The sequence below is a fragment of the Stenella coeruleoalba genome (genome assembly GCF_951394435.1).
Source record: "Stenella coeruleoalba genome assembly, chromosome: X".
In the NCBI taxonomy this organism is placed as follows: Eukaryota; Metazoa; Chordata; class Mammalia; order Artiodactyla; family Delphinidae; genus Stenella; species Stenella coeruleoalba.
This window is the reverse complement of record NC_137152.1, coordinates 51,948,232-51,974,147: the sequence shown is the minus strand read 5'-3', so window position 1 is coordinate 51,974,147 and position 25,916 is coordinate 51,948,232. Positions and strand designations below refer to the sequence as shown.

General features: G+C 37.5%; 1 protein-coding gene across 1 annotated transcript in view; it reads right to left on the bottom strand.

The window, feature by feature from the left end:
- Positions 1-25,916, bottom strand: part of AR (androgen receptor) — a 170,263-nt gene that overhangs the window by 35,325 nt on the left and 109,022 nt on the right. Inside the window, exon 3 of the mRNA XM_079909806.1 lies at positions 2,044-2,160. Coding sequence (XP_079765932.1) covers positions 2,044-2,160 — 117 coding nt within the window. The remainder of the gene's footprint in view (positions 1-2,043; positions 2,161-25,916) is intronic.

The following is a 25,916-nucleotide window of genomic DNA, read 5'->3' as shown; positions in this document are numbered from 1 at the left end:
AAGTTTGCCTGCCTGAAGTTCTATTGCCTAGCATGGTACCTTGTACATAGCAGACACTCAGTAAATGTAAAAAGGGAACTGGAACCAAAGCCAGCCACAGCACTTCTCAGCTTCTTTTCATTGTATTGACCAAGCCCATTCAAATTTGAACACTTTAATAAATCAATCTGAAAACTTACTTTACCACTCTCTTCAAGAAATTAATTTACAGATTTATGTCGGACTGCTATATGGAATAGTGAAATTGTTATACACAAACTTCTTTTCAAAAGAGATTCACTGTAATCATGTCACAGTCTGCTTTATAACAGAGGATGTTAGCTGATACATGAAACTAATTTTATGATTTGGGCCCAAATGTTATGAGGACTTTTGTTACCATTAAACTTTACCTGTGTCAAAGCGGCTTGCAATTCATATCAGCAGATGGAAAACTAAGCAAAAGTTTTCCATATCTAGGAGCCCCCATATCTTATACATAATTCACAGAGGGCTAAATAATTGAGAGTCGAAAGTATCAGAACCCTCACCATGGGGTGACCCCCCACCATGAATGTTGTGACAACATTCATATGGAGAACACTTCATCTTGTCAACCCCTTTGTCAACTTTCCTGGCTATCTTTCTGCCCTCTCCCTCCACACCCAGTCCTGTTTCTTCCTCCCCACTGTAGACCACAATTATAGGATTTTTCTGTAGTAAGCCAAGCAAAGAAGAACAAAGTTGACTTTTCTTATATTATTTGAATCTCATTTGATGTGGTTGCCTGGAAAACCACTCACAGAGCATCTGGCTGCGATGTCTAGGAGTACTAGACACTACTTGAGAGGCTGTCTCAAGCTGAATCTGCGTCAATTCATTTTTAGTACTTTGGTCTGTTTAAAGACTATCACTAGCCTGTGAGGAGGGGAGGACACAGTTACCCACATGAAGACCCACACATGGTTAGAAAACAACCATGTTGGTTTCTGTAAATATGCACATAGGCAGACAAGGTATTAAGCACCTTGCAGAAAGCCAATGATAAACAAGTACTCTAAATCAGCCTTGAGAAGGGGAGGTGAGAGGGCAGAATTATAGGAACTTGGGTTTTCCAGGCTGATAATAAGTAATCAGGTATGAGGCTACAGTTTCAGGTGTTCAGAAACAGGTTTGCCTTTCTTCAAATTTCCAAATCAAAGTAGACTAATAAGCTAGTTTTTCTCATGAAAGGTGCATGTTTTTGGAAGCAGCAGGCAGTAGAGAGGACCCTGGCACTGAGTAGATATAAACATGAAGAAATGAGGAATTTGAAGGGGGAAAATGTAAGTGTCAGCCAAACCTTTCTGTAATAGTGACAACAATTATGGTAGACATAGAATAAAAGACAGAGAGCATTACGATGGGGGATTACCCTTGAAAGAGCTGTATCTTTGTTCTGTCAAGTTACCCTGCTACTAAAAAAAATGCTTTTGGAAATGGTCAATAGATTTGCAAACAAAATGGAATGATTAAAAGGCCTGCTCATCCCTGGGAGATGTGGGATAGGAAATTGGCTCTGCTTGGCAGCCTAGTCATAGGCTCCAAAGAAAAGCAGCTTCTCATTCCAGGTGGCCAACTCCACAACACAGGCAGCAGCTAACTGAGGGATATTCCTGGGTTTTCAGGGCCAGCCTGTGCCTGGGTCATCCTGCACCTGTGACTGTTCTGGATTCCTTAGTTCTCTCATCCTAGCCACCATTTAACAACAGAAGGTCAGTACCATTATGTCCCCTGGGGAACACTTCATAGTCAAGTCCACACTCACTCACCCTCTGATGGGTCCTGATCCCTGCTTCACAACTCCTGCTCCTATGCTGAGCCCCACAGTGCGGTGTGGCATGGTTAAAGATAAAGAAAAGCACCAGCTGGCTGATGGCCACATAGGATATGAAGGGGTCAGCCTGTATCTAGAGCATGGCTGGCCTCCATGGAAGCATCAAAGAGGAAAATCTGGTTTAAAGAGAGAATAAGAGAATGAGGGAGGGAAAGGAAGAAGGAGAAAGAGGAAGAAAAATATTGTACCTCCCAGAGTCATCCCTGCTTCATAGCATTTCCGGAGGCGACAAGATGGACAATTTTTCCTTCGGAATTTATCGATGGTGCAATCATTTCTGCTGGCACACAGGTACTTCTGTTTTCCTGGGAGAACAAATATAAGAGTAGACAGTCCTGTTAATGTGTTGCCAGAGTCTCTTTGGAAAGTATTTCTAGGCAGAAAAGGTGTGACGATATACCCTGCCCAATGAGAGAAGTGGATAGAAAATGGTCCCATACAATTTGATCACAAAGACTCTAACTATTAAACCAGGATGGCTTAATTCAATGCTATATTGTTTGGTTTTCATAGGTGTTTTTCAAAGGGATGAACAATTCAGGTCCTGCTGATACTCCTTTATTAGGATTACGTACTGGCTTTTTAAATAAGATGCTCTTTACTAAAAGTCAATAATGTCCATGAGAAAATACGGTGGAAATTGTCACTCCTTTAGCATGGCATAGCAGAGACTTGGGCTCAGGCAATATTCCCTTCTCCTGACTTCTGTAATCATCATAGGATCATACTTGAGCTAATAACATGCTTATTTTTCATAATACAATTAAGCCTTCTATAAAAGAGAACTCCATGTGATTTTTAATTGTTTTTAAAATATTAGTGATCATACCCTCAATCCTTCAGGTTGTAAAAATCAAACAGATAAAGCCCACTCTTTGCAAAGTGAACACAACAAATGAAAGGAAGTCCTCTGAAGATAGCAGAAGAAAAACAATCACTGTCATGCACATGTGAAGTTGTGAGAGATACACAGAAATATACACACACAAACACACCACACACATTCTCAGACTCAGAAATCCTTAGGATTATAGCTGTTCAAAGAAAAACATGGAGGTCCACTCAGAAACACAAATTTCACTCAATACTTTGTCTCCTTGCTCCTCGCACAGGCCTGGCACACAGTAGGCCTTCAATAAACACTGACTGAATGAATACTCAAGTGGAACAGAGAGATCCAGAGGCACATAGGGTCACCAGCAGAAATAGACAGCGATACAGACCCTGCTGCTCTGAAACATGCAGAACTTACACTTGTGGCCCTGACCCCCAGACTGAGCCTGTGCATCCCTTCATCGCACCCCTTTCTTTCTCCAAGTCCTTGGTATTTTTTCTCTCATTTACTTCTGTGCTTTACTTTATGGGGTAGACTGAGATTTTAAGGAGGCTTCTTTTGGCAGAGTAAGAATGCTTGTGGTAGAGAAAAGGAATAAAAAATGAAGCACAATTGCTATTTGATATCGGGGAAAAAGCCCACAAATTTAGCTATAGCTCAGCTTTCCTCTCTCTTCACTCAGTCTAAAATTTACATTACAGTCACATCTATTGTAGTAGGTTATTTTTTGTAGGAGATTCATTGTAACCAGGTTAGCAAAATTTTCTTTTCCTTCCTCTCCCCTTTTCTTTTTCCTTCCCTCCCTCCCTCCCTCTTTCTCTTCCCTTTGTCAAAGGACTCTGAAATGCTGGGCTTGAAGGAACTATTAAAAATCACCCCAGGACAACACTTTCATTCCAAGGATGAGTTCTGGGGAGGTGACTTGCCTGAAGAACACTGAATTGGAGGCACCTTAAGGAAGAAAAACTACCATTTAATAGGCACTTACTATGAACAAAGCCTGTGTGAGGGGGTTTACATATGCTATTTAAATAAATCGCCTTGGCAATGCTTTGAGGTAGGTACTGTCATCACTTTCACTCAACAATGAAAAAACTAAGGCCTCTAGGCCAATACCCTTTCTACCATACTGCAGGATTTTACTTGTATAAATAGAACACATAATTTGCTAACAGCTTCTTTCTGCTGCAAACTGAGGACTGTAATATGTGCACAGAATGGATGGTGCTTTGATGATTGTCATATAGCCTTTAGGTGTCAACTCCTAGAAGGCAGGCCCTGTACCAAATTCCAGTGGGTTCATTTCCAGTGCTGTGGGTATTCTAGACCTGGGACACCCCCACAGTATCAGTGCTGCTGCAAACCTCAAGACTACAGGCAGACCTCAGACATATTGTGGGTGTGGTTCCAGACTACTGCAATAAAGTGAATATGCCAGTAAAGGGAGTCACATGAATTTTTGGTTTCCTAGTGCATATAAAGGTTACATTTACACTCTACTATATAATACCTATTTATTTATGTATTATAAATAATATATAATAACATAAAGTAATAATAAATTAAAACCTAATATAAAACCTAATAAAATAAAAATCCATCCCATTTGATTAGCTTACAAAAGTTAATAAGAATCTTGTACAAATTAAGTATAACAGGGATTACTATATACCACATTATACAGCTGAAGAAAATGATGCTCATTAAAATGAAATTGACCTGCATGGCACCACACAGTTTATTTGTTCCATATCATAGTCCATAAGGCTATGAATCTTACATATTGGAAAGAATTTTAAACACTGGTCACACCACCCCTACTTCTCCATAAAAAGCTTGAATCCCCTCTATAGCATCCCTGCCCCACCTTTTCTTGAATTGCAGCCCACTTCATTTCTGGACTCTGTTATGATGCTCTTACTTCCAGGAAACTCAGTGTCTGTCTCCTTGTAGCTTTGACCCATTGGTAATAATACATAATAATTATATATTATTAAAAATAGATAATCTTTGATCTGTAAAGGACTTTAAAAGCCTTCTAATAAAATGTCCCAAAGTACTGCTTGACTCTTCAGTTATGAAAATGGCCTCAAGGTATTGAAATGACATGCCCCAAATCACAGGAAATTGGTAGAGCCAGCACAAGATCTAGTAAATGCATCCAAAGGAGACATGTTGTGGGTGGGTGTAGTCTCAAGACTGAGCACTCTGAGGATGTTAAGTATCTTTGTTTATTATCTAGTAAGTGTATGGCCTTCTCAGTTGACAAAAGAACTGTGTAAATGGGATCTGGGCCTGCTCCAAGATGGTCCTAGAAGGTCCTCTGTTCCCATGCTGTAGCCAAGGTGACTGAATAATTAACATAGAGAACACAAACTACAAACCATCTTCTTCTCCTCCTCAGATTCTACAAACATTACACCTGGCTCTTTGACACTGTTGACCTCCAACAGCAAAATTTTATCAACAACCTATAATCAGTCTCACAAAAAATGTCATTGTGAAAACTCTGGCAAAATATAAAAACCCCTCTCACATGCTGAAGGAGGTAAGTCCAAACTCTAGAACTACAAACAGATCGCACATTTAAATACTTGATAACTCTCTTATTAGAACAGCTCAAACACTTTATCCCTGTGAATGGTCACATAATGAACTGATATGAGGCCCTCTGCATGCCAGCTGGCTCTGAAATTCTTGACTGCCTGATAGTGTTCTGCATTTTTCTTCATGGGTCCTATTCTTCCATCATAAACCTTAAGTCTGATTCAAAGCTCCAGCAGAAACAAAGGTCACAGGACAGGCTTCAGATATTTTCTCCAGAGACTCCTCATTTCTATTGTTTTCTGTCAGCCCCTTTGGTGCTGCCATGCAGTATGAGCTGAGGTCAACGTCTGATTAGGTTTTTTTCAATTTGTTCATTGTGAAAAATCCTATTTGGAGCTGAGGAGGTAAAGTAGGGGAGCTACCCACCATCTGTGGCAACACATCATGCAAATGAGAAGAGGGTCAAGTCATCATCTTTATTATGAACCTATAGAGAAGACTGAAGAAGTAGGACTTCTCATGCTTCATAAAGAGAGTGTTAGTGTAGGGCCTATATAAACAAAACTAAAAACAAAACAAAACAAAACACCTTTATTGAGGTATGTAAAAAAAGATCGGAATTAAATGGAAAGATGTACAGTGTTTCTGGATGGGAAGATGCAATACTGCAAGGATGCCAGTATTTTCCCCAGTCAAATCTATAAATTTAAACCAATCCAAACAAAATTTTGGCAACATTATCCCAAAGTTTATCTAAAGGAATAAAATGTGTGATATTGCCAAGATATTTTTGAAAAAGAAGAGTAATGAGACTTTTCCTACTAGACATTTAAAGTATTATAATGCCATAATAATTACAACAGTTTGGTATTGACTCAGCATAGACCTATCAGTGCAAGAGACCAGAAAAGCCAAAAACAGACTCTGAACATGTAATATGTCATTCTAAATCAGTAAAGAAAGGATGATTTATTCATTAAATGGTGTCAGAACAACTCGTTATTCATTTGGAAAAGATAATAAAGTTAAATTACTAGTTGAAACCAAAATAAATTCCAGATGGATTAAATATGTCAATAAAAAAAACAAAAAGGAATTATTGAAATATTGTTAGATATTGAAATATTGTAGGTGAACATTTTTTAATTTTTGAAGGTCCAAAAGGGATTTTTAAAACATGACAATAAAGAATACATAAGCAAAAATTCTGACACTTGACTAGAAAAAATTTAAACTTTCTTATGTGAAACAAACATAATAATAGAATTTAAAGACAATCATGAACTACAAAATACATATCAGTATCAAGTATGTAAAAGCCGTGGTCAATTTCCTTGACATATAACAATGAACAATACAACAGAAAGATGGGCAACAGACATGAACAGGCAATTAAAAGAAGAACCACAAAAGATCAGTAAGCATATGAAATTTGTGCAATTTCAATTGTATTAATAATTATAGAAATACAATTTAAATAAGATATCATTTTCACAAGGAAGACTAGTAAAAATTTAATACTAATTACTGGTGAAAAGGTATTGTTAGTGGGTGTGTAAACTTTTTAGAGAGCAATTTTGCCATATATCTAAAAAAATTAAATTCACATAAACTTCAACCAGTAATTCCACTTTTGGAATGTTTTATAAGAAGATAATAAGTTAAGCACAAGAAAGTAGTTCAGTGTAGCATTATTTAAACAGGGAATGCAGTCAGCCCTTCATAGTCATGTGTTTCATATCAGTGGATTCAACCAACCATGGATCGAAATTTCAACTGTATTCATTCTATTATGCCAGTTTATTTTTATTATTTATTTATTTGTTATTCATAGTTTTTTTCTCTTTTTCATTGCACTATAGTGACATACAGAATTATATTAGTTTCAGTTGTACAACATAGCGATTTGACGTTTATATACTTTAGGATTTTATCAGCATGATAAGCCTAGTAACCTAGTAAATCATACAAAGTTATTACAATATTATTGATTATATTCTCTATGCTGTACATCACAGCCCTGTGACTTATTTTATAATTGGAAGCTTTTATCTCTTAATTCCCTTCACCTATTTCTCCTAACCCCTCACCCTCCTCCCCTCTGGTGACTACCAGTTTGCTCTCTGAATTTATGAGTCTGTTTTGTTTTTTCATTTGTTTTTTAAAATCCACATATAAGTGAAATCATATGGTATTTATCTTTCTCTGTCTCTTATTTCACTTAGTATAATACCCACTGTATATATACACCACATCTTCTTCATCCATTCTTCTATTGATGGACACTTAGGTTGCTTCCATATCTTGGCTATTGTAAATGATGCTGCAATGAACATAGGGATACATATAATCTTTTTGAATTAATGTTTTCATTTTCTTCAGATAAATGCCCAGAAGTAGAACTGCTGGATCGTATAGTAGTTCTATTTTTAATTTTTTGAGGACCATCCATACTGTTTTCCATAATGGCTGCACCAATTTACAATTCCACCAATAGTGCATGAGGGTTCCCTTTTCTCCACATCCTCTCCAACACTTGTTTTTTGTTTTTACTTTAATAGATCTTTATTGGAGTATAATTGCTTCACAATACTGTGTTAGTTTCTGTTGTACAACAAAGTGATTCAGGCATATGCATACATATATCCCCATAAGCACTCCCTCTTGATCCTCCCTCTCACCCTCCCTATCCTGCCCCTCTAGGTGGTCACAAAGCACAGAGCTGATCTCCCTGTGTTATGCTGCTGCTTCCCACTAGCTATTGTACATTTGGTAGTGTATATATGTCAATGCTACTTTCAGTTTGCGCCAGCTTTCCCCTCCCCTTGGTGTCCTCAAGTCCATTCTCTATGTCTATGTCTTTATTCCTGTGCTGACATTAGGTTCATCAGTACTGTTTTTTTTTTTTTTTTTTTTTTACCTTCCATATATATGTGTTAGCATATAGTATTTGTTTTTCTCTTTCTGACTTACTTCACTCTGTATGACACTCTAGGTCCATCCACCTCACTACAAATAACTCAATTTCATTTCTTTTTATGGCTGAGTAATAGTCCATTGTTGTCTTTTTGATGACAGTCATTCTAACAGGTGTGAGGTGATATCTCACTGTGGTTTTGATTTGCATTTCTCTGATAATTAGTGATCTGCATTTTTCTGATAATTAGTGACGTTGAGCATCTTTTCATGTGCCTGTTGGCCATCTGTATGTGTTCTTTGGAAAAATGTCTATTCAGGTCCTCTGCTCATTGTTTGGGTTGTTCAGGTTTTTTTTTTTTTCTGTGATGTTGGGTTGTGTGAGTTCTTTATATATTTTGGACATCAACCCCTTATCTGACATATCATTTGCAAATATCTTCTCCCATTCAGTAGGTTGTCTTTTTGTTTTGTCGATGGTTTCCTTCACTATGCATAAGTATTTTAGTTTGATGTAGTCCCATTTGTTTATTTTTGCTTTTGTTGCTTTTGCCTGAGGAGACAGATCCAAAAAAGGATTGCTAGGACTGATATCAAAGAGTGTACTGCCTTTGTTTTCTTCTAAGAGTTTTACAGTTTCAGGTGGACTACGCCATTTTATATAAGGGACTTGAGCATCCACATATTTTGGCATCAACCAGGGCTTCTGGAACCAATCCCCAGCAGATACCAAGGGACGACTGCATTGGAAAAATTTAAATGTCCAACATTAAGAGAATGATTAAATTATTCTATATTCATGCAAAGGAGCACTGCAGTCAGTGTCTTATTTTTTAACTTGGAAGGATATTCACAATATACTATTTTATTCAAAAAACAACAATGGTGTTATCAAACAACATATGTTATTGAATCCCACTTTTAAAACTTAAGGCTTTAGAGAACATCCATTCAAGTTATTTTATTCTTTTGTGGTGAACCTTTTTAATAAATGAAACATTACATAAAGGCCCCATATAACGTAACAGATAAAAATTAAACTTAATGTGCCTGAAGCAGGCATAGGAAACTTAGAACTTCTGCTAGACCTCTCCTTTTCTCCCCTTCTCTGCAGCTTTATCATTGTGGTACACCTTAGAAAAGCTCTATAGGACTCCCCAGGGCTTTGTGGAAAAGTTTAGAGACCTACATGACTTAGTTCAACCCTCAGTATCTCCTATTTCACAGACTAAGAAACTTAGACTCAGAGAATGGAAAAAGCTTGCTTAAGGTCATACTATGAGTCAATGTCAAAGTAGCAACAAGAATCCATGTCTCCCTATCCCCAGTCTAGCAGTTCAGTGCTATTCTCATATAAGATAATAGATGTAAAAATAACATAAAGCATAAAGCATTATACAGATCTTATCTATTATTATTATTTAAATAATAAACTCCTTGAATATCAGAAGAGGCAAGGACCTCTGCAGAGATCATCTAGTCCAACACTCTTATTTTACAGGTGAGGAAATTGAGATCCAGAAAGCAGAGTGGACTTGACCAAGGTTAAACAATGCATCAATGACAGTGATGGAACTAAAACTCAGCTTTCCTGCCCACAATGTTCTTTGCACATTTGCTTTATTACTTCAAAATCATTTTCATATTCATTATCTTGCTGAGCCTTTCTTCAAAGTAGGGAGGGTACAGAACGTTACCCTCAGTTTATGAGGAAACATGAGATACAGAGTGCCTATTGAGACTAAAGAATATAGCCCAGTTTCAATCCAGGTTACCATATGCTTTCTACTGAACCACTATAAAACCAAGCAAATATTTTATTGAATATTTGCCTCTCTCCTGACTTATTTGCCCTGTAGTTTCTACATATACCCATTGCCTCTTCCTAGTGTCAAGGAAGAGTAATCCTTGACTTTCCTAGAGAAAGCAATGGAGAGAGGAGGTAACCCACTGTGCTTTGGGTACTATTACAGGTGCCTTTAAAGATGCTGACTCACTTAATTCTTGTCAAAATTCTTCCAGGTAGCTACTATTCTTAATTTAGGGTTGAGGAAAATAAGGCTCAGAGATGCTGAATGACTCACCTACAGTTACCAGCTAATAAGTGGCAGAAGCAGAATCAGAAGCCAGGTCTGTGTGACCTGTGATATAGATGCTTGTCTTTATCAATGTGATATCTTTTCTCATATGGACCCTGACACTATATTTCAAAGAAAGAAGTAGCACAGAATAGTAAAAGATCATAGAGCAGGAAGGAGGAAGACCTGAGGACCAGCCCTGTGGTCTTACTGAATCACTATGTGACCCATATTTCTACTTCTCTTTTTCTTTCTTTCTTTCTTTTTTCTTTTTCTTTTTTTGGCTGTGTTGGGTCATAGCTATGGCACGTGGGATCTTTTGTCACAGTGTGGGCTCTTTGTTGTGTCGCACGGGCTTCTCTCTACTTGTGGTGTGCGGGTTTTCTCTCTCTAGTTGTGGTGCATGGGCTCTGTAGTTGTGGTGTGTGGGCTCTGTACTTTGTGGCAGGTGGGCTCTCTCATTGAGGCATGTGAGCTCAGTAGTTGTGGCACGTGGGCTTAGTTGTCCTGTGGCATGTGGGATCTTAGTTCCCTGTCCCGGGATCAAACCCATGTCCCCTGCATTGGAAGGCGGATTCTTTACCACTAGACCACCAGGGAAGTTCCTCTACTTCTCTCTTCATCTTTTCCCCCTGATCTATAACTAGATGGGAATATGTTAGGCATTAAGAGAATAGTAGCAGACTAAGGAAGGTAGGTTCAGAAGTCTTCTATTCACATTAGTATTTGTGATGGGAGTCTCAGAGTCCCTGAGTGTGACTCTAGGAGGGCTGAAGCCAGTCTGCATACCTATCTTGTTTTTCCAATCTCAAATCTCTTGACTTTAAGGGCTTTCTCTGAAAAACAAAGACAGTACCCTACAGAAAGAAGTAGCTAAGTGCCTCTTCCCTGAGTGACCTACATATACTGGAAGGAGACCAAGGCCTGTTTAGGGCCATGTATCCTGTGGACATTACTTTCTCTGGGGCTGAGGCAGCCAAGAACCTCTGGCTTAATCACCCAAGGTCTCTCTTCTATGAAAAGCAATCCCAAGCATTATTGATTCCTAGTACTGTTTTTTCTCCTAGAATACTGCTCTTTGGCCTGTGGAACAGGCTAGAAAACTCTAAACAACACAGTCTGTGCCCTGCCACAGGGCAAGTCGTTTGTGAGAAGAACTTATAAGGTAGCTGACTCCTTGTGATTCTAGGGCTGCAACCATTCCCCCACCTGTCCCACCCACCCAGAAACACAGATGGCCGTTAACCCAGTACCATGATGGGCCCTCAGCCAGGCCCCTCAGCTAATGCTCAACAGGAATGCTTCTTGGGAGTGGTTATAAACCCATGATCATTTTTGATTCTTTTGATGTTATAGTTAGCTCTACTGAGGGGAACAGGAATCAAGCCCACACTCCTTTTCTTGGCTTTCTGTACTTTCCACAGTCTGGCCCAAGTTCCACAAAATAGAAATGTAAAGAGTACTAGACTGGCAGTCAGAAAGAACAGCAGGTGTCAAATCCCAGCTCCAAATGGCCTCAGGCAAGGCCTTGAACCTTGAACCTTGATTACTCATCTAAAAAATGAGGATATAAATAATGGCATTACCTCCATCCTAGAGTTATACAAAACAAATAATATAGAATGCATGTGCAAGTGATTTGTAAAAGGGAAAATATCAGTACATTAGATGAGTTATGTATAATGTTACTGAGTCTATCTTGTCTTCTATTCCCCTCCAAGAGCAACCTTCTTATGACTATGCTACTCTCTTCATTGGCCCCTGCCCTGGCCACAAACATTCCATCCTCTGCCTCCTGCCCCCAGTACACACACAAATACACTTCTCTGTTAAAGAAAACCCTGCAGTGTTCAGTTCCAGACCACGTTCCCTAGCTACTGCAATTCATATAGACCTCCTGCTTCAAGAGGACAGCAAGTAGAAGGTGAGGCTGACAAGTTTGATGGTGGCTAGGTCATGAATAGCCTTGAATGCAATGCTATGCAGTTTAAACCTTAACACAATGAAATATTTGAATACATCATTGAATTCAACCATAGAAGATGTTTAATAACTATCATCTGATGGTTAAAGGACAATCTTTGAGTGTATACCTACTATGTTCCAAGCACTATTCTAGGCAACCAGGGAAACAACAGTGAATAATACAATCAAAGTCCTTGCCCTCAAGTTGGGTGATCTTGGTGGAAACAGACAAGTAATAAATGAGTGATAAATAATAATTTAGATATTTTCAGATGGTGATACATATAATGAAAGAAATAATACAGAGTGCTGTGATAGAATAGGAGAGTAAATTTAGGTAGAGTGGGGAAAGATTATCTGAGGATGAGGTTTTGAGCTGAAACTTGAATAATAGCACCAGACATGCAAAGAGTCAGGGGGAAAAATTCTCAAGAGAAGTAATAGCAAATACAAAGCCTTAAAGTCATGAATGTGTTTGGTGTGTTGTTGGAACAGCAAGATGGTCAGTGTGACTGGCATATGATAAGGGAGGGGAGGTGGTAGGAAGAGTTGATTCGATGGCAGAACCAGGTAGTGCAGTGCAGTAATTCTCAACCTTGGCTGCAAGTCAGAATCATCTGGGAAGCTTTTACAAAATACTTATGCCTGGTTTCACTCTCAGTAGTTTTTATTCAATTGACTGGGGGTAAGGGTGGGCACTATGACTTTTTTTAACACTCCCCTATTGTTTCTAATGTGCAGCTAGGGGAGAGAACTGCTGATGTTGGACCTTGCCCATGAGTTGACTGCTTATGTAGTTCTGCAGCTGACATCAGGTTAATAACAGGATGAATGTTTGACATTGAAATAGCACTTGAGAATTTACAAAACTCCTTGTTTTTTTTGCTTCTCAAGAGACTAGTGAGGTTCAGTCCACTCAGATGAATAGTGTCGGGAGCACCAAACAGATAATGTTCTTCAGATGGGATTTGGAAAGACCATCTTGGAGAAGTACAGGCTCCAACCTCACCAAGGAAAACACTATGAAGAATAGGCAGCTCACTTCTGCCAAGGTCATCTGACATTTGGTCAGACCCAAATTGTATGTTCTCCAGCTGTCTACCCTTAGGTTCTGTGCAGTGTTGTGCTGGAGTTGGTTTGTAGTGATTCATAAATACCAATTCTGAGCATCTTCATAATTTCGCATTCAGTGCTGTCATACTGGTAGCTTGAAATTTGTCCTGATAAGAGTATCTACATCATGGAAATTAGTGAACAGTACAAATATCAAGACTTCCTGCTGACCCCTGCCCCCTCGCAGACAGAAACCCAGTTTATTGGCACGACACCAGTCCTGCCCTTGTGGTAGCTTTACTTCCTTCTAGTTGAGTCTGACCCCCTTGTTCTTTTCTCCACACACTTTCACCTGATCACACCTCTGGGGTTTGGTAATATGATTAGAAGCACAGTTTATGTAGCCTCAGTTGCATTTTAGAAACATATTGCCATCTTCACATGCTTTACCCAATCGATGTGTTCCTGAAGAGTAGTGTATAAGTCACATTTCTTTAAACTGAATTCTCATTTGAGTGTACAGTGGGGATTGACAATGAAAGAAACACTGTATTGAACAGTTCTGTAAGGTCAAGACAATCATTCTTTTGTAAAATTAACAGTAACTATTTCATTTATAAATTTTGTCAAATACAAATTTTGCATAGTCTTACAACCTTTGTGGAGGACAATTTGGCAAAAGCTTTCAAAATTGAAATGTACATATGCTTTGACCCAGCACATGTTTGCACATGTGTGGCATGACACATATACAAGAACATTCTCTGCAACTTTGTTTATAATAGCAGAAGACTGGAAACAACATAAATGCTCATCAATAGATGGAGTCATACAATTCAGCCATTTAAAAATGAAGCAGTTCTGTATAAACTGAGTGGAACAATCTCTAAGATATATAGTAAAGTGGGAAAAAATATGCAAAACAGCACAGAACACCAATTGTCTGGGGAAAACTTTATGTATTTTCTATATGTGTCTATTAATGAATATACTATGCATACAAGGGCACACAAGAAACTAATAAATATTGGTTGCCTCTGAAGAAGAGAACTGCATGCCTGAAGGATGGGGGGCTGGAATTATTTTTCACTCTTTAACCTTTTGTGATTTAAAAATTTTGTACCATGTGCATGTATTGTCTGCTTTAAACATAGATTTAAAATAGTCACGGCTCTGTTAGGCTTCCCTGTTTCCTTGAGACAAATCATTTACACTTTCTAGGCTTCAGCATCCCTATCTATACAACAAGGGGGTTAAACTCCATACTTCAGAGAGGAAACCAAAACGGGGTGTCCCCAAGCACATCCTAGTCCCCAATTTATTGAGTCACTATTCACAACAGGTGTGTTTCCTGTTCACCATACTGTGCAATTAAGGAAGCTGCTTTTCTAATATGGCCAGAGAAGATACTTCTGTTATTGACAAAAAAAAGTTAGTTAACAAATACCTACTGAAAACCCAATGGTCCAGGGCTTCCCTGGTGGCGCAGTGGTTGAGAGTCCACCTGCCGATGCAGGGGACACGGGTTCGTGCCCTGGTTCGGGAGGATCCCACATGCCGCGGAGCGGCTGGGCCCGTGAGCCATGGCTGCTGAGCCTGCGCGTCCGGAGCCTGTACTCCGCAGTGGGAGAGGCCACAACGGTGAGAGGCCCGCATACCGCACAAAAAAAACACAACAAAAAACAAACAAAAAAACCCCAATGGTCCAGCCCTGTGCTGAAGTCTGTAGAGGAGAAAGAGAAATTATAGCTCTTGCCCTTTAGGAGTTTGCATCTAGTGGGAGATGAAATAGCAATAAGACAAAAGAGGATGAGAGAGTTATGGAATGAGGCAAGGAGGTGTAGGTCATGGCTTGACTACAGTGGCTCACTGTGAGGACATTTCTTTCTGTTGAGAAAATGATGGGGGAGCATGAGGAGGAGAATTCAGTAATCTCTCAATAAATTAATATTCATTCCAGAGACTAAAAGACTATAACATAGACTGTGAAATTTCTATTACTTGTTCTTAGCTATTTGTTAATTAGCAAAGAAGTACGGTGTGGTGGCAGAAGCAAGAACTTAGGAGTCAGAGGGACTGGGTTATGAGTCCCAGCAATGTCACTTACTAGTTATGGTAAATAGCATAAACTTGGGCAAGCAGCATAAACCTCTTTGAATCTGTTTCCTCCTTTGTAAAATCTGTATCATATCATCCACTTTTGCAGAGCCATGGACATTTAAAATAACTTATGTAAATCTGGCAAATTTTAGCTATTTGGTAAACAAGAGCTGTTTGAATGGTGTGCATTCTCCTGGAATCACGTGGAATGCGGGAAGAACTGACCAAGGCTGAAGTTACTGCTGAAATCTTTATTGTGCAGCATTCAAGGAGTGTACTTAATGTTATTTATTTATCAAGTACTCCACAATAAAGAGCTTTAATAAAATTTCGCAGATTTTTCTTCCTATATAGTTCTAAAAATAAAGGTCACCTAAGATCAAATTTGAAAACTGAAATTTAATCTGCAGCTCAAACATACCCTCATTATGCTCCCTTTCTGAGTGCTATTTTGATTTGATTTACTAAAAATTCAAAAACTACTTATCAAGATGATTATAGTGTATACCTTATCAAAACACATGCTTCTTGACAAGATTAATGACGCAGGTGGGGGGGGAGAAGGAGGGGCAGAGGAGGAGGAGAAACAAGAGGAAGAAGGGATGAAGAAGAAGGAGAAGGAGAAGAGGAAGAGGAAGAGGAGTAGAAGGGGAAGGGAGGGGGCAGGACTAGAAGAAGAAAAAGGAAGATATGAGAAGAAAAGAAAAAGAAAAGAAAAGTTTTATAGAACGAAAAACTCAATCCTGGGCCTCACTAAGGACCTACCGAGCTCTGTGACAGCTTCAAGAAAAGCTGAAGAAGCCATTACCACCCTCCACCAAGTGCTGCCTTACTGGGCTCAACATTACCTGTGGTGTCACTGCCATCCCTACTGAGGGTAGAAGCATTCCTTGTTGCAGTAGGGAAGATGTGAGCTTGTATCCCAATTATTTTATAGCCACCTTCTCCAAGTCTCTCTTCTCCAAGGATTATTTTTAGTTACTTCCTCTTAGGGAGTCACACTGTGATGGACCCTGAGCACTAAGAAGCCAAAATTCCTTTCTTACTCTAGCCCCATAAAGGCACCGAAAGATTGATTTCAGACACATATAGAGGAATCAATTGAAACTATAGAGAAAGGAGCCAGTGTAATAGAGTAGGGAAAAAAATAGGGCATTGTATTTCCACAAAAATCCCTGCTTACTAGCTGGAACTTTGGAGCAAGTAACTTGACTTCTCTAGACCTCAATTTAGTGCACTGTAAAATAGAGATAATGACTTATAAGTCTGCTGTGACATGTAAATGAAATAAATGAAATAATGTGGGCAAAACAACTAACACAATGTCTGGCCCTCATAGGCATTCACTAAATATTGAAAGAGAAAGAGAAAAAGAGAGGAGTAAATGAGTAAATTAAAAAAAAATAGGACCTAGGAGAATATGTACAACTAATTGGGCAAAAGAGAGTAATAGTTGTTATATAACATCATCAGAAGACAAAATAATGGGACGCTAATAAGCTGTATAGTAAAAGAAATGCAAACAGCTTGCTAATGTTAAGTTAAACTCCTAAAATGAAAGAATTAAGAGTAGTTGCATTTCACAGCAGTAATCTTGATGGAAACACAGAATTTTACTATGTAAACAAAGCACAGGTAGAGCATTCCAGGCAGAGGAAATGATGTATTTGAAAAGGCATGGAGGTTGGAAAGAGCCAACATTAATGGATAAAACAAACTGTGAAATTAATGACTTGTGGCTCATCAAAAACTAAGATATTCAATTAGTCTTGACCAAACACATTGACTCCATACACTTTTTCTTTTCCTTTCTACTAAAAACAAAGTTTTTCTTTTTACAACTTCCTTAAGACAGCCAAATGGGTTTGACTGTTCCTTTCCCCAACCTCTACTATGGCCTGCATTTTGGTGATTACTACCTGAAAGACCAGTTGCTAGAACTGACCAACAGTCATGGCCAGAAAAATGACATGTGGAGGCTAGCGGGGTATTAGAAAGAATACTGACTGCTTACTTAAAGCACTCCTGGGCTTTACTTTCCAGCCATCAGAGAATAAGAAGGTGGTGAGACTACATCCATCAAGAAAGGTCCACCCATACCATCCATTTGCCATAAAGATAACGTCTTTTCCTGTCATATATTGGGTTGGCCAAAATGTGACTTCGGATTTTAAGTAAAAATAAAAGACACATTTTTCATTTTTACCAAGAATTTTATTGAACAACATATGCATCTTTTTGTTCCACTACCTACTGCCATTTTTCAGGTAACTTCATAATTCTATCTTCCCAAAACTTTTTATATTTTTGAGCAAAGAACTGTTCAGTTACCTTTTATAGTCTTCCAGGGAATTGAAATTTTTTCCATTAAGAGAATTTTGTAAAACGGAAATAAATGGAAATCTGAAGGTGCAATGTCTGGTGAATACAGAGGATGGATCAGAACTTCCCAGGCAAGCTGTAACAGTTTTTGCCTGGTCATCAAAGAAACATGCGGTCTTGCATTATCCTGATGGAAGATTATGCATTTTCTGTTGACTAATTCTGGACGCTTTTCATCGAGTGCCACTTTCAGTTGGTCTAACTGGGAGTAGTACTTGTTGGTATTAATAGTTTGGTTTTTGAAAGGAACTCAAATAGAGGACTCCCTTCTAATCCCACCATATACACAACATCACCTTCTTTGGATGAAGACAAGTCTTTGGTGTGGTTGGTGGTGGTTCATTTTGCTTGGCCCATGGTCTCTTCTGTTCCACATTGTTGTACATTGTCCACTTTTCACCACTTGTCACAATTTGTTTTAAAAATGGCATGTTTTCATTACGTTTCAGTAGAGAATCACATGTGGAAATATGGTCAAGAAGGTTTTTTTGTGCTTAACTTATGTGGAACCCAAACATCAAAGCGATGAACATAACCAAGCTGGTGCAAATTATTTTCAACACTTGATTTGGATATTTTGAGTATGTTGGCTATCTCCCACATGGTATAACATTGATTTTTCTTAATTAATGTCTTGATTCAGTCACTATCAACTTCAACTGGTCTACCCGACGATGCAGCATCGTCCAGCAAGAAATCCCTAGCATGAAACTTCACAAACCACTTTTGACACATTTGATCAGTCACAGTACCTTCTCCATACACTGCATAAATCTTTTTTTTTTTGCGTTTTAGTTGCATTTTTACCTTTCTTGAAATAATAAAGCATAATGTGCTGAAAATGTTGCTTTATTCTTCCATCTTCAATATTAAAATGGCTGCACAAAAGTTCACCAATTTTGATAAGTCTTTTTTAAAATGCACACTGATATGACAGCTGTCACGAACAATCTAACAAAATTGTTTCAAATGAAGTTAAAGACAACTAAGTGCTACTAGAGCCATCTTATGGGAAAAACTGAACGAACCTTTTGGTCAACCCAATACTTCAGTTCCCCAACAAAACTCTCACTGAAAATGTTGAAATCAACTGAATTACAAACAAAAATAGTGGTCACTGACAAAATGAGATGTCTCTCTTTAATCTTAAAATTCCTCTATAATGCAGGACCCAAGAAAAATGAATACATTATTCCTTTCCATTTGTGATTTGGAAAGTCAGAAGAACTCACAGGTACATGTTGCTAGCCTTTCCTTAATGGAAAACAAACAATGGACATATATACACTACCAAACGTAAGGTAGATAACTAGTGGGAAGCAGCCACATAGCACAGGGAGATCAGCTCGGTGCTTTGTGACCACCTAGAGGGGTGGGATAGGGAGGGTGGGAGGGAGGGAGCCGCAAGAGGGAAGAGATATGGGAACATATGTATATGTATAACTGATTCACTTTGTTATAAAGCAGAAACTAACACACCATTGTAAAGCAATTATACCCCAATAAAGATGTTAAAAAACCAAAACAACAATTACAAAACAAACAAAAAAACCCCACCCTGACCAACTTCAGGAACTTGAGCTGGCAAACGACTCTAACTTTCTGTCCTTTTTCACTGTCCCAGGGTTCCCTAAGTATCTGAGCGTCTTTGCATTTTGGAGTACCTTTTCAGTACCAAGGGCACCAGAGTTATTCCTAGGAAACACGGGAGTCATCTTTGGCTCCAAAACATGTAAAACGTTGATAATTCTTAATACTCTAGGGCAAGGAGACTTACAAAATTCCAGTGTTGAAAGTTGCTCACACTAAAACATCAGGAATCTAAAATTATTTTCAACTAATGACAGGTAGAGCTGATGTTATTCAGGTTTAGCTGTTCTCACATTGAGTGTAACCCTTCTCTGTTCCCTAAAAACTCACCAGTAGGGATCAGTTCATATGTATTCAGCATCTTCCTAAATCATAAACATTTGTATCAACTCTACCTTGCATTTGTTGGTAGCTTTACAACTTAGAGATAGTATTCCCATGCATTATCTTGTTTGAACCTCACAGCAATATATGAGCTATTCAGGGAAGTTATTATTATCTTTTTACAAACGATGAAACTGAAGCTGAGAATGGTTAACAGAATTGCCCAAGCTCATACAGTTAAGTAAGAGATTAAATTCTTGCCACACAGGGTATTCTTTTATTCCTATTATTTTTTCCATAGTTTTTCAAAATCCAACAAAAACGCTAAATTATAGTCACTCTGCTGTGTTCCGGAAGGCGTGAAAACCATTGTATCCATTCCATGAAGAGATATACAAAAATGTTAAAACCTAGACTTCTTGGAGATCAGTTATATGGCAAAGTTCATTTAGGTGGAACATTTCATTTACCTGACAATACTGGAAAAATAAAGGGTTAGAAATGGAGCATAATATTCATTGTGTTATTCAGTGAAAAATGAATATACACCTAATAAATACCAGAATCTATACTAAACACATGCCCATGTAACAGATAAAATATTAAGATAAATCTAGGCAGAATTAATTAATTGAATATCTATTAAATTCAATATTAATTAATTGAATGTCTATTAAATATTTACTCTATGCCAAGCAGTGTTCTAGATGCTAGGGATATATCAATGAACAAATAATCACAAGTTCCTATCTTGACTAACATCCATTTTAATGTGTGTGGGGAAGTGAAAGAGGGAAGGAAGCAGAAAATAAACAATACACATAATAAATTAGGAAATTAAATTGTATGTTAGAAAGAAACAAGTACTATGTACAAAAAGCATGGTAAGGGGAATGGGGAGTGCTGAGTGACAATGATTTTAACTTGAGTGGTGAAGGCAGGTTTCATTGAGGTGACACTTGTCCAAAACTTGAAGGAAGTGAGAAAGTGCGCCACACAGTTATCTAAGGGAAGATCATTAATGGCCTAGGGAGCAGTTGATGTAGGTCCCTAATGTGGGAGAATACTTATCATGTTTGAGAATTGGCAAGGAAGGCAGTGCAGCTACAGCAGGGAAAATATGGTAAACGGGGTCTGAGAGGCAACAGCAGAAGAGATCATTTGTGATCTTATAGGTCATTAACTTATAGGTCAAATACTCTTATAATAAGTGAGATGGGGATACACTGGAGGATTCTGAGTAGAGGGGAAACATGGTCTGGCTTATATGTTTATATCACATGCAAGAAAACATCTTTCTTCTTGCTTGTCAAATGAAAAACAACATTGGGTTAAGTGACCTCAGGAACAGCAGAAGGATCCTGAAAATCCAATTAACTTTCAGGGTCTTTTTTTTCCTGGACACTGTAGATATTCCCTTTTTTAAAGGTTGAGGAGTGCTCGATCAAAACACTTTAGACTGGAGTAATGTCAGAGTAAATGATGAAGTGAGGAACTCCTAAAATTCTCTCCTCCATTAAATAAATTAGAAAACTGGCCAAAAGATGGTCAGAATAAACATTTTCAGAACTCTAGAAATTAACCAAATGCTTGTAGCAATCTGAGGAGGATTTATTCAAAACTTTATGACATTTAAACTTGCCCTATTGCCCATCATCCCCTCCCAGCTCCATAGTAACCATGAAAACCAACAGTCTGCAATGATGGTGAAAACTAGCAGCCTGGTAATCACTGGAGGAGGCGGAATGGGGCTGGGACTCCTTTAAAGCCCCCCTTTCAGAGAACGGTCACTATTTGACCATTTGGGGTTCCCTGAAAGACTCCATTTTCAGGGCTATGGTTATTTAACCTGAATCAGGGCTTACCAAGTGTGAATAGCTTTTTCCCTGGGGGAGTTTGTAGAAGATAACGAGAGACAAATGTTGAACATCAAGGCTGGCTGAGTTGGTGGTAACAATTGTGGCAAACAATGAGCTAACCAAAAAGCTTAAAAAAAAGGTGGAGAAATGAGATGTCCAATGGAGGCTTTGAAAATCTCCAACATATTCCCAGCCATCTAGAATTAGTTTTTTTTTTAAATTTTATTTATTTATTTATTTTTGTGGTACATGGGCCTCTCACTGCTGTGGCCTCTCCTGTTGCGGAGCACAGGCTCCAGATGCGGAGTCTCAGTGGCCATGGCTCACGGGCCCAGCCGACCCATGGCATGTGGGATCTTCCTGGACCGGGGCACGAACCCACATACCCTGAATTGGCAGGTGGACTCTCAACCACTGAGCCACCAGGGAAGCCCAAATAATTAAACTTTTTTTTTTTTTTTTTTGTGGTACGCGGGCCTCTCACTGCTGTGGCCTCTCCCGTCACAGAGCACAGGCTCCGGATGCACAGTCTCAGTGACCATGGCTCACGGGCCCAGCCGCCCCGTGGCATGTGGGATCTTCCCGGACCAGGGCACGAACCCGCGTCGCCTGTATCGGCAGGCAGACTCCCAACCACTGTGCCACTAGGGAAGCCCTAATTTTTTTGTTTTTTTTTTTAAGTCACTAAACAAGCAAACAACTAAAAGAAGAACAAACTGCAGCAACAACAATCCATGAGGTTTGACAGGTGTAAATCCTGCCTAAGTAATTAAGTGTAATTGGATTAAACACTGCTATTAAAAGACAGAGATTTGAGGAATGAATTGGAAAAAAACCACGAGATACAACTATATGCTCTCTACAAGAGACACCTTAGATTCAGAGACAAACTCTTTGAAAGTAAAAGAATGGAAAAAGATATTCCACACAAAGAGCAGCCAAAGGAGAGCTGGAGTGGGTATACTATTATCAGACGAAATAGGCATCAAGAAAAAACTGTGACTAGAGACAAAGATGGACATGTTATAATGGTAAAAAGTTGAATCCGTTAGGAAGACATACAATTATAAATATATGCATCTAATAACAGAACCCAAAAAACATAAAGTAAAAACTGGTAGAACTGAATGGAAAATAGGTGATTAAATAATAATAGAAATTTAAAGACCCTACTTTCAATAAAGGATAAAACAAGTAAGCAGAAGATAAGAAAAGGGAAATCATGAACAACACTATAAAACTTAGACTTAACAAACATCTGTAGAATTCTCCACCCCCAAAACACCATAATGCACATTCTTAAGTGCACATGGAACATCCTCCAGGAGAGAACCTACTTAAGGCCATGAAACAAGTCTCAATACGTCTAAATGGACTGAAATCATACAAAGGATGTTCTCTTATCAAAATAGAATGAAATTAGCAATCAGAAACTTTGAGAAATTCACAAATATGTGAAAGTTAAACAGTGCAGCCTAAATAATTGTTCAAAGAAGAAATCACAAGGGAAATAAGAAAATACCTTCAGATAAATTGAAATGAAAAAACAACATTCCAAAACTTTTGGAATTCAATAAAAGCTGTGCTTAGAAGGAAATTTATAGTTCTAACTGCTTACATATACATTATTTACAGCTATTGAGAAAGATCTCAAATAAGTAACATAACCTTCTATCTTAAGACACTAGAAAAAGGAGAGTTAAACTAAAAAAGAAGAAAGCAGAAGGAAAAATAATTTAAAAAATAGGACATAAATAAATGAAATAGACAATAGAAAATAAAAGAGAAAATGAACAAAACCAAATCTTGGTTCTTTGGAAAGATCAACAAACTGACAACCTTTTAAGAAATTGACCAAGAGAAAAAAAAACAGTACTTTTAAATTATGAAAATCAGGAATGAAAGAAGAGATAATACTACTGAAATAAAGATTATTTATTGCATCATCTTTACTGAATGAAATCTTACAGAAATAAAAAAGATTATTTAGGAATACTACAAACAATTATATACCAACAAATTGAGTAACACAGATGAAATGAAAATTACTAGAAAGATACAAACTACCATAACTGACACAAAAATAAATATAAATTCAGAATAGACATATTACAAATAAAGATACTGAATTAGTAATATGACTAATTATAGTAATAAAAATAATAATTCCCCACAAAGAAAAGCCCAGGGACTCATGGCTTTATTACTTAATTCTATCAAATGTTTCAAGAACTAATACCAATTCTTCACAAATACTTCTGAAAAAGAAAATGATGAGGGACACTTTCCAATTGATTTTATGAAGGTATTATTACCCTGGTAAGAAAACAAGACAAAAATAGTACAAGAAGAAAACTACAGATCCATTTTCTTATGAATATCGAGGTAATATCTGAACAAAATACTAACAAACCAAAAAGCAATATATAAAAAGGATTATTCCCCATAACCAAGTGAAATTCACCCCAGAATGTAAGGTTGGTCCAACAAACAAAAATCAATCAATTTAATATAACATTTTAACAGAATTAAAGACAAAAACCACATGTGATCTGAATAGACACAGAAAAAGCATCTGATAAAAATACTTCAACAATCCAGGACTAGAAGGAAACTTTCTCAACCTGATAATGGGTATCTATGGAAAACCCACAGCTAACACCATACTTAATGGTGAAACACTGAAAGCTTTCTGCCTAAGATTGGGAACAAGACAAGGATGTCTGCTCTCACCACTTCTATTCAACATTGTACTGGATGTTCTAGCCAGGGCAATTAGAAAAGAAAAAGAAATAAAAGGCATACAGATTGGAAAAGAAGATGGAAAACTGTCTCTATTCACAGATCGCATTATCTTATATGAAGAAAACTCTAAAAAAATATGCAAAATAACTATTAGAGTTAATAAATGAATTCAGCAAGGATGCAGTATAATAGATCAATATACACATATTAGTTACATTTTTAGACTAGCAATGAGTAATCCAAAATAAAATTAAGAAAACAATTCAATTTACAAAAGTGTCAAAAAGAATAAAGTATTCAGGAATAAATTTAACAAAAGAACTGTGAATCTTGTACATTGAAGACAACAAAACGTAACTGAAAGAAATTAAAGAACAACTAAATAAATGGAAAGACATCTTGTGTTCATGAATTTGAAGACTTAATATTGTTAACATGACAAAACTCCCCACATTGATCTACAGATTCAGTGTAATCTCTATCAAAAACCCAACTGTCACTTTTTCTGAAATTGATGATGTTTTTCAAAAATTTATATGAAAATGCAAGTGTCCTAGAATAGCCAAAATCATCTTGAAAATGAAGGATAAATTTGGAGGACTCACAGTTCCCAATTTCAAACCTTATTACGAAGCTACAGTCATCAAGATGGTGTGCTGGTTTCATAAGAAAATATATATAGTTCAGGGGAATAGAACTGAGAGTTCAGATATAAGCTCATATATTTATGATTAATAGTTTTTCAACAAGGATACTAAAACGACTCTATTAAGAAAGAATACTCTTTTCAACAAATAATGCTGGGACAGCAAGATATCTACATGCAAAAGAATGAAGCTGGACTCTCACCTCACATCATATAAAATAAAAATCAACTCCAAATGGATCACAGACCCGAATGTAACAGTTAAAACTACAAAATTCTCTGAAGAAAGCATAGGTGTAAATGTTTGTGACCTTGGATTAGGCATGAAGTTTTAGATACGACACTAAAACACAAGCAATAAGAGGAAAAATAGATAAACTGGACTTCATCAAAATTAAAGATTTTGTTCTTTAATAGACACCATCAAAAATGAAAAGACAACTTTACAGAATGGGAGGAAATGTTTGCAAATCACATATCTGATAAGAGACTTGTATCTAGAACTCATAAATAACACAAGTCTGTAGTAAAAAACAAATAATCCAGTCAAAACCTGGGAAAAGATGTGAATAGTTATTTGTCCATAGAAGATACACAAATGCCCAACAACCACGTGAAAAGATGCATAACATCATTAGCCATTAGCTAAACACTAATCAAAACCACAACAAAATACCACTTCATACCCACTAGGATGGGTATAAGAGTACTACTACTACTACTACTACTACTACTAATGTAACATAATAACATGTTGGCAAGGATGTAGAGAAATTCAAACCCTCATACACTGCTGACGGAAATGTGAAATGGTGGAGTCTCTATAACAAACAATCAAACAAACAAATAAAAAACCTTGGTCCCTCAAAAAGTTAAATGTAGAGTTACCATATAACCTAGCAATTATTATTCAGTCAGAAAAAATAAAATACTAATACATATTAAAACATGGTTTAACCTTGAAAACATTATGCTAAGTGAAAGGATCCAGATACAAACGTCACATATTGTATTGTTCCAT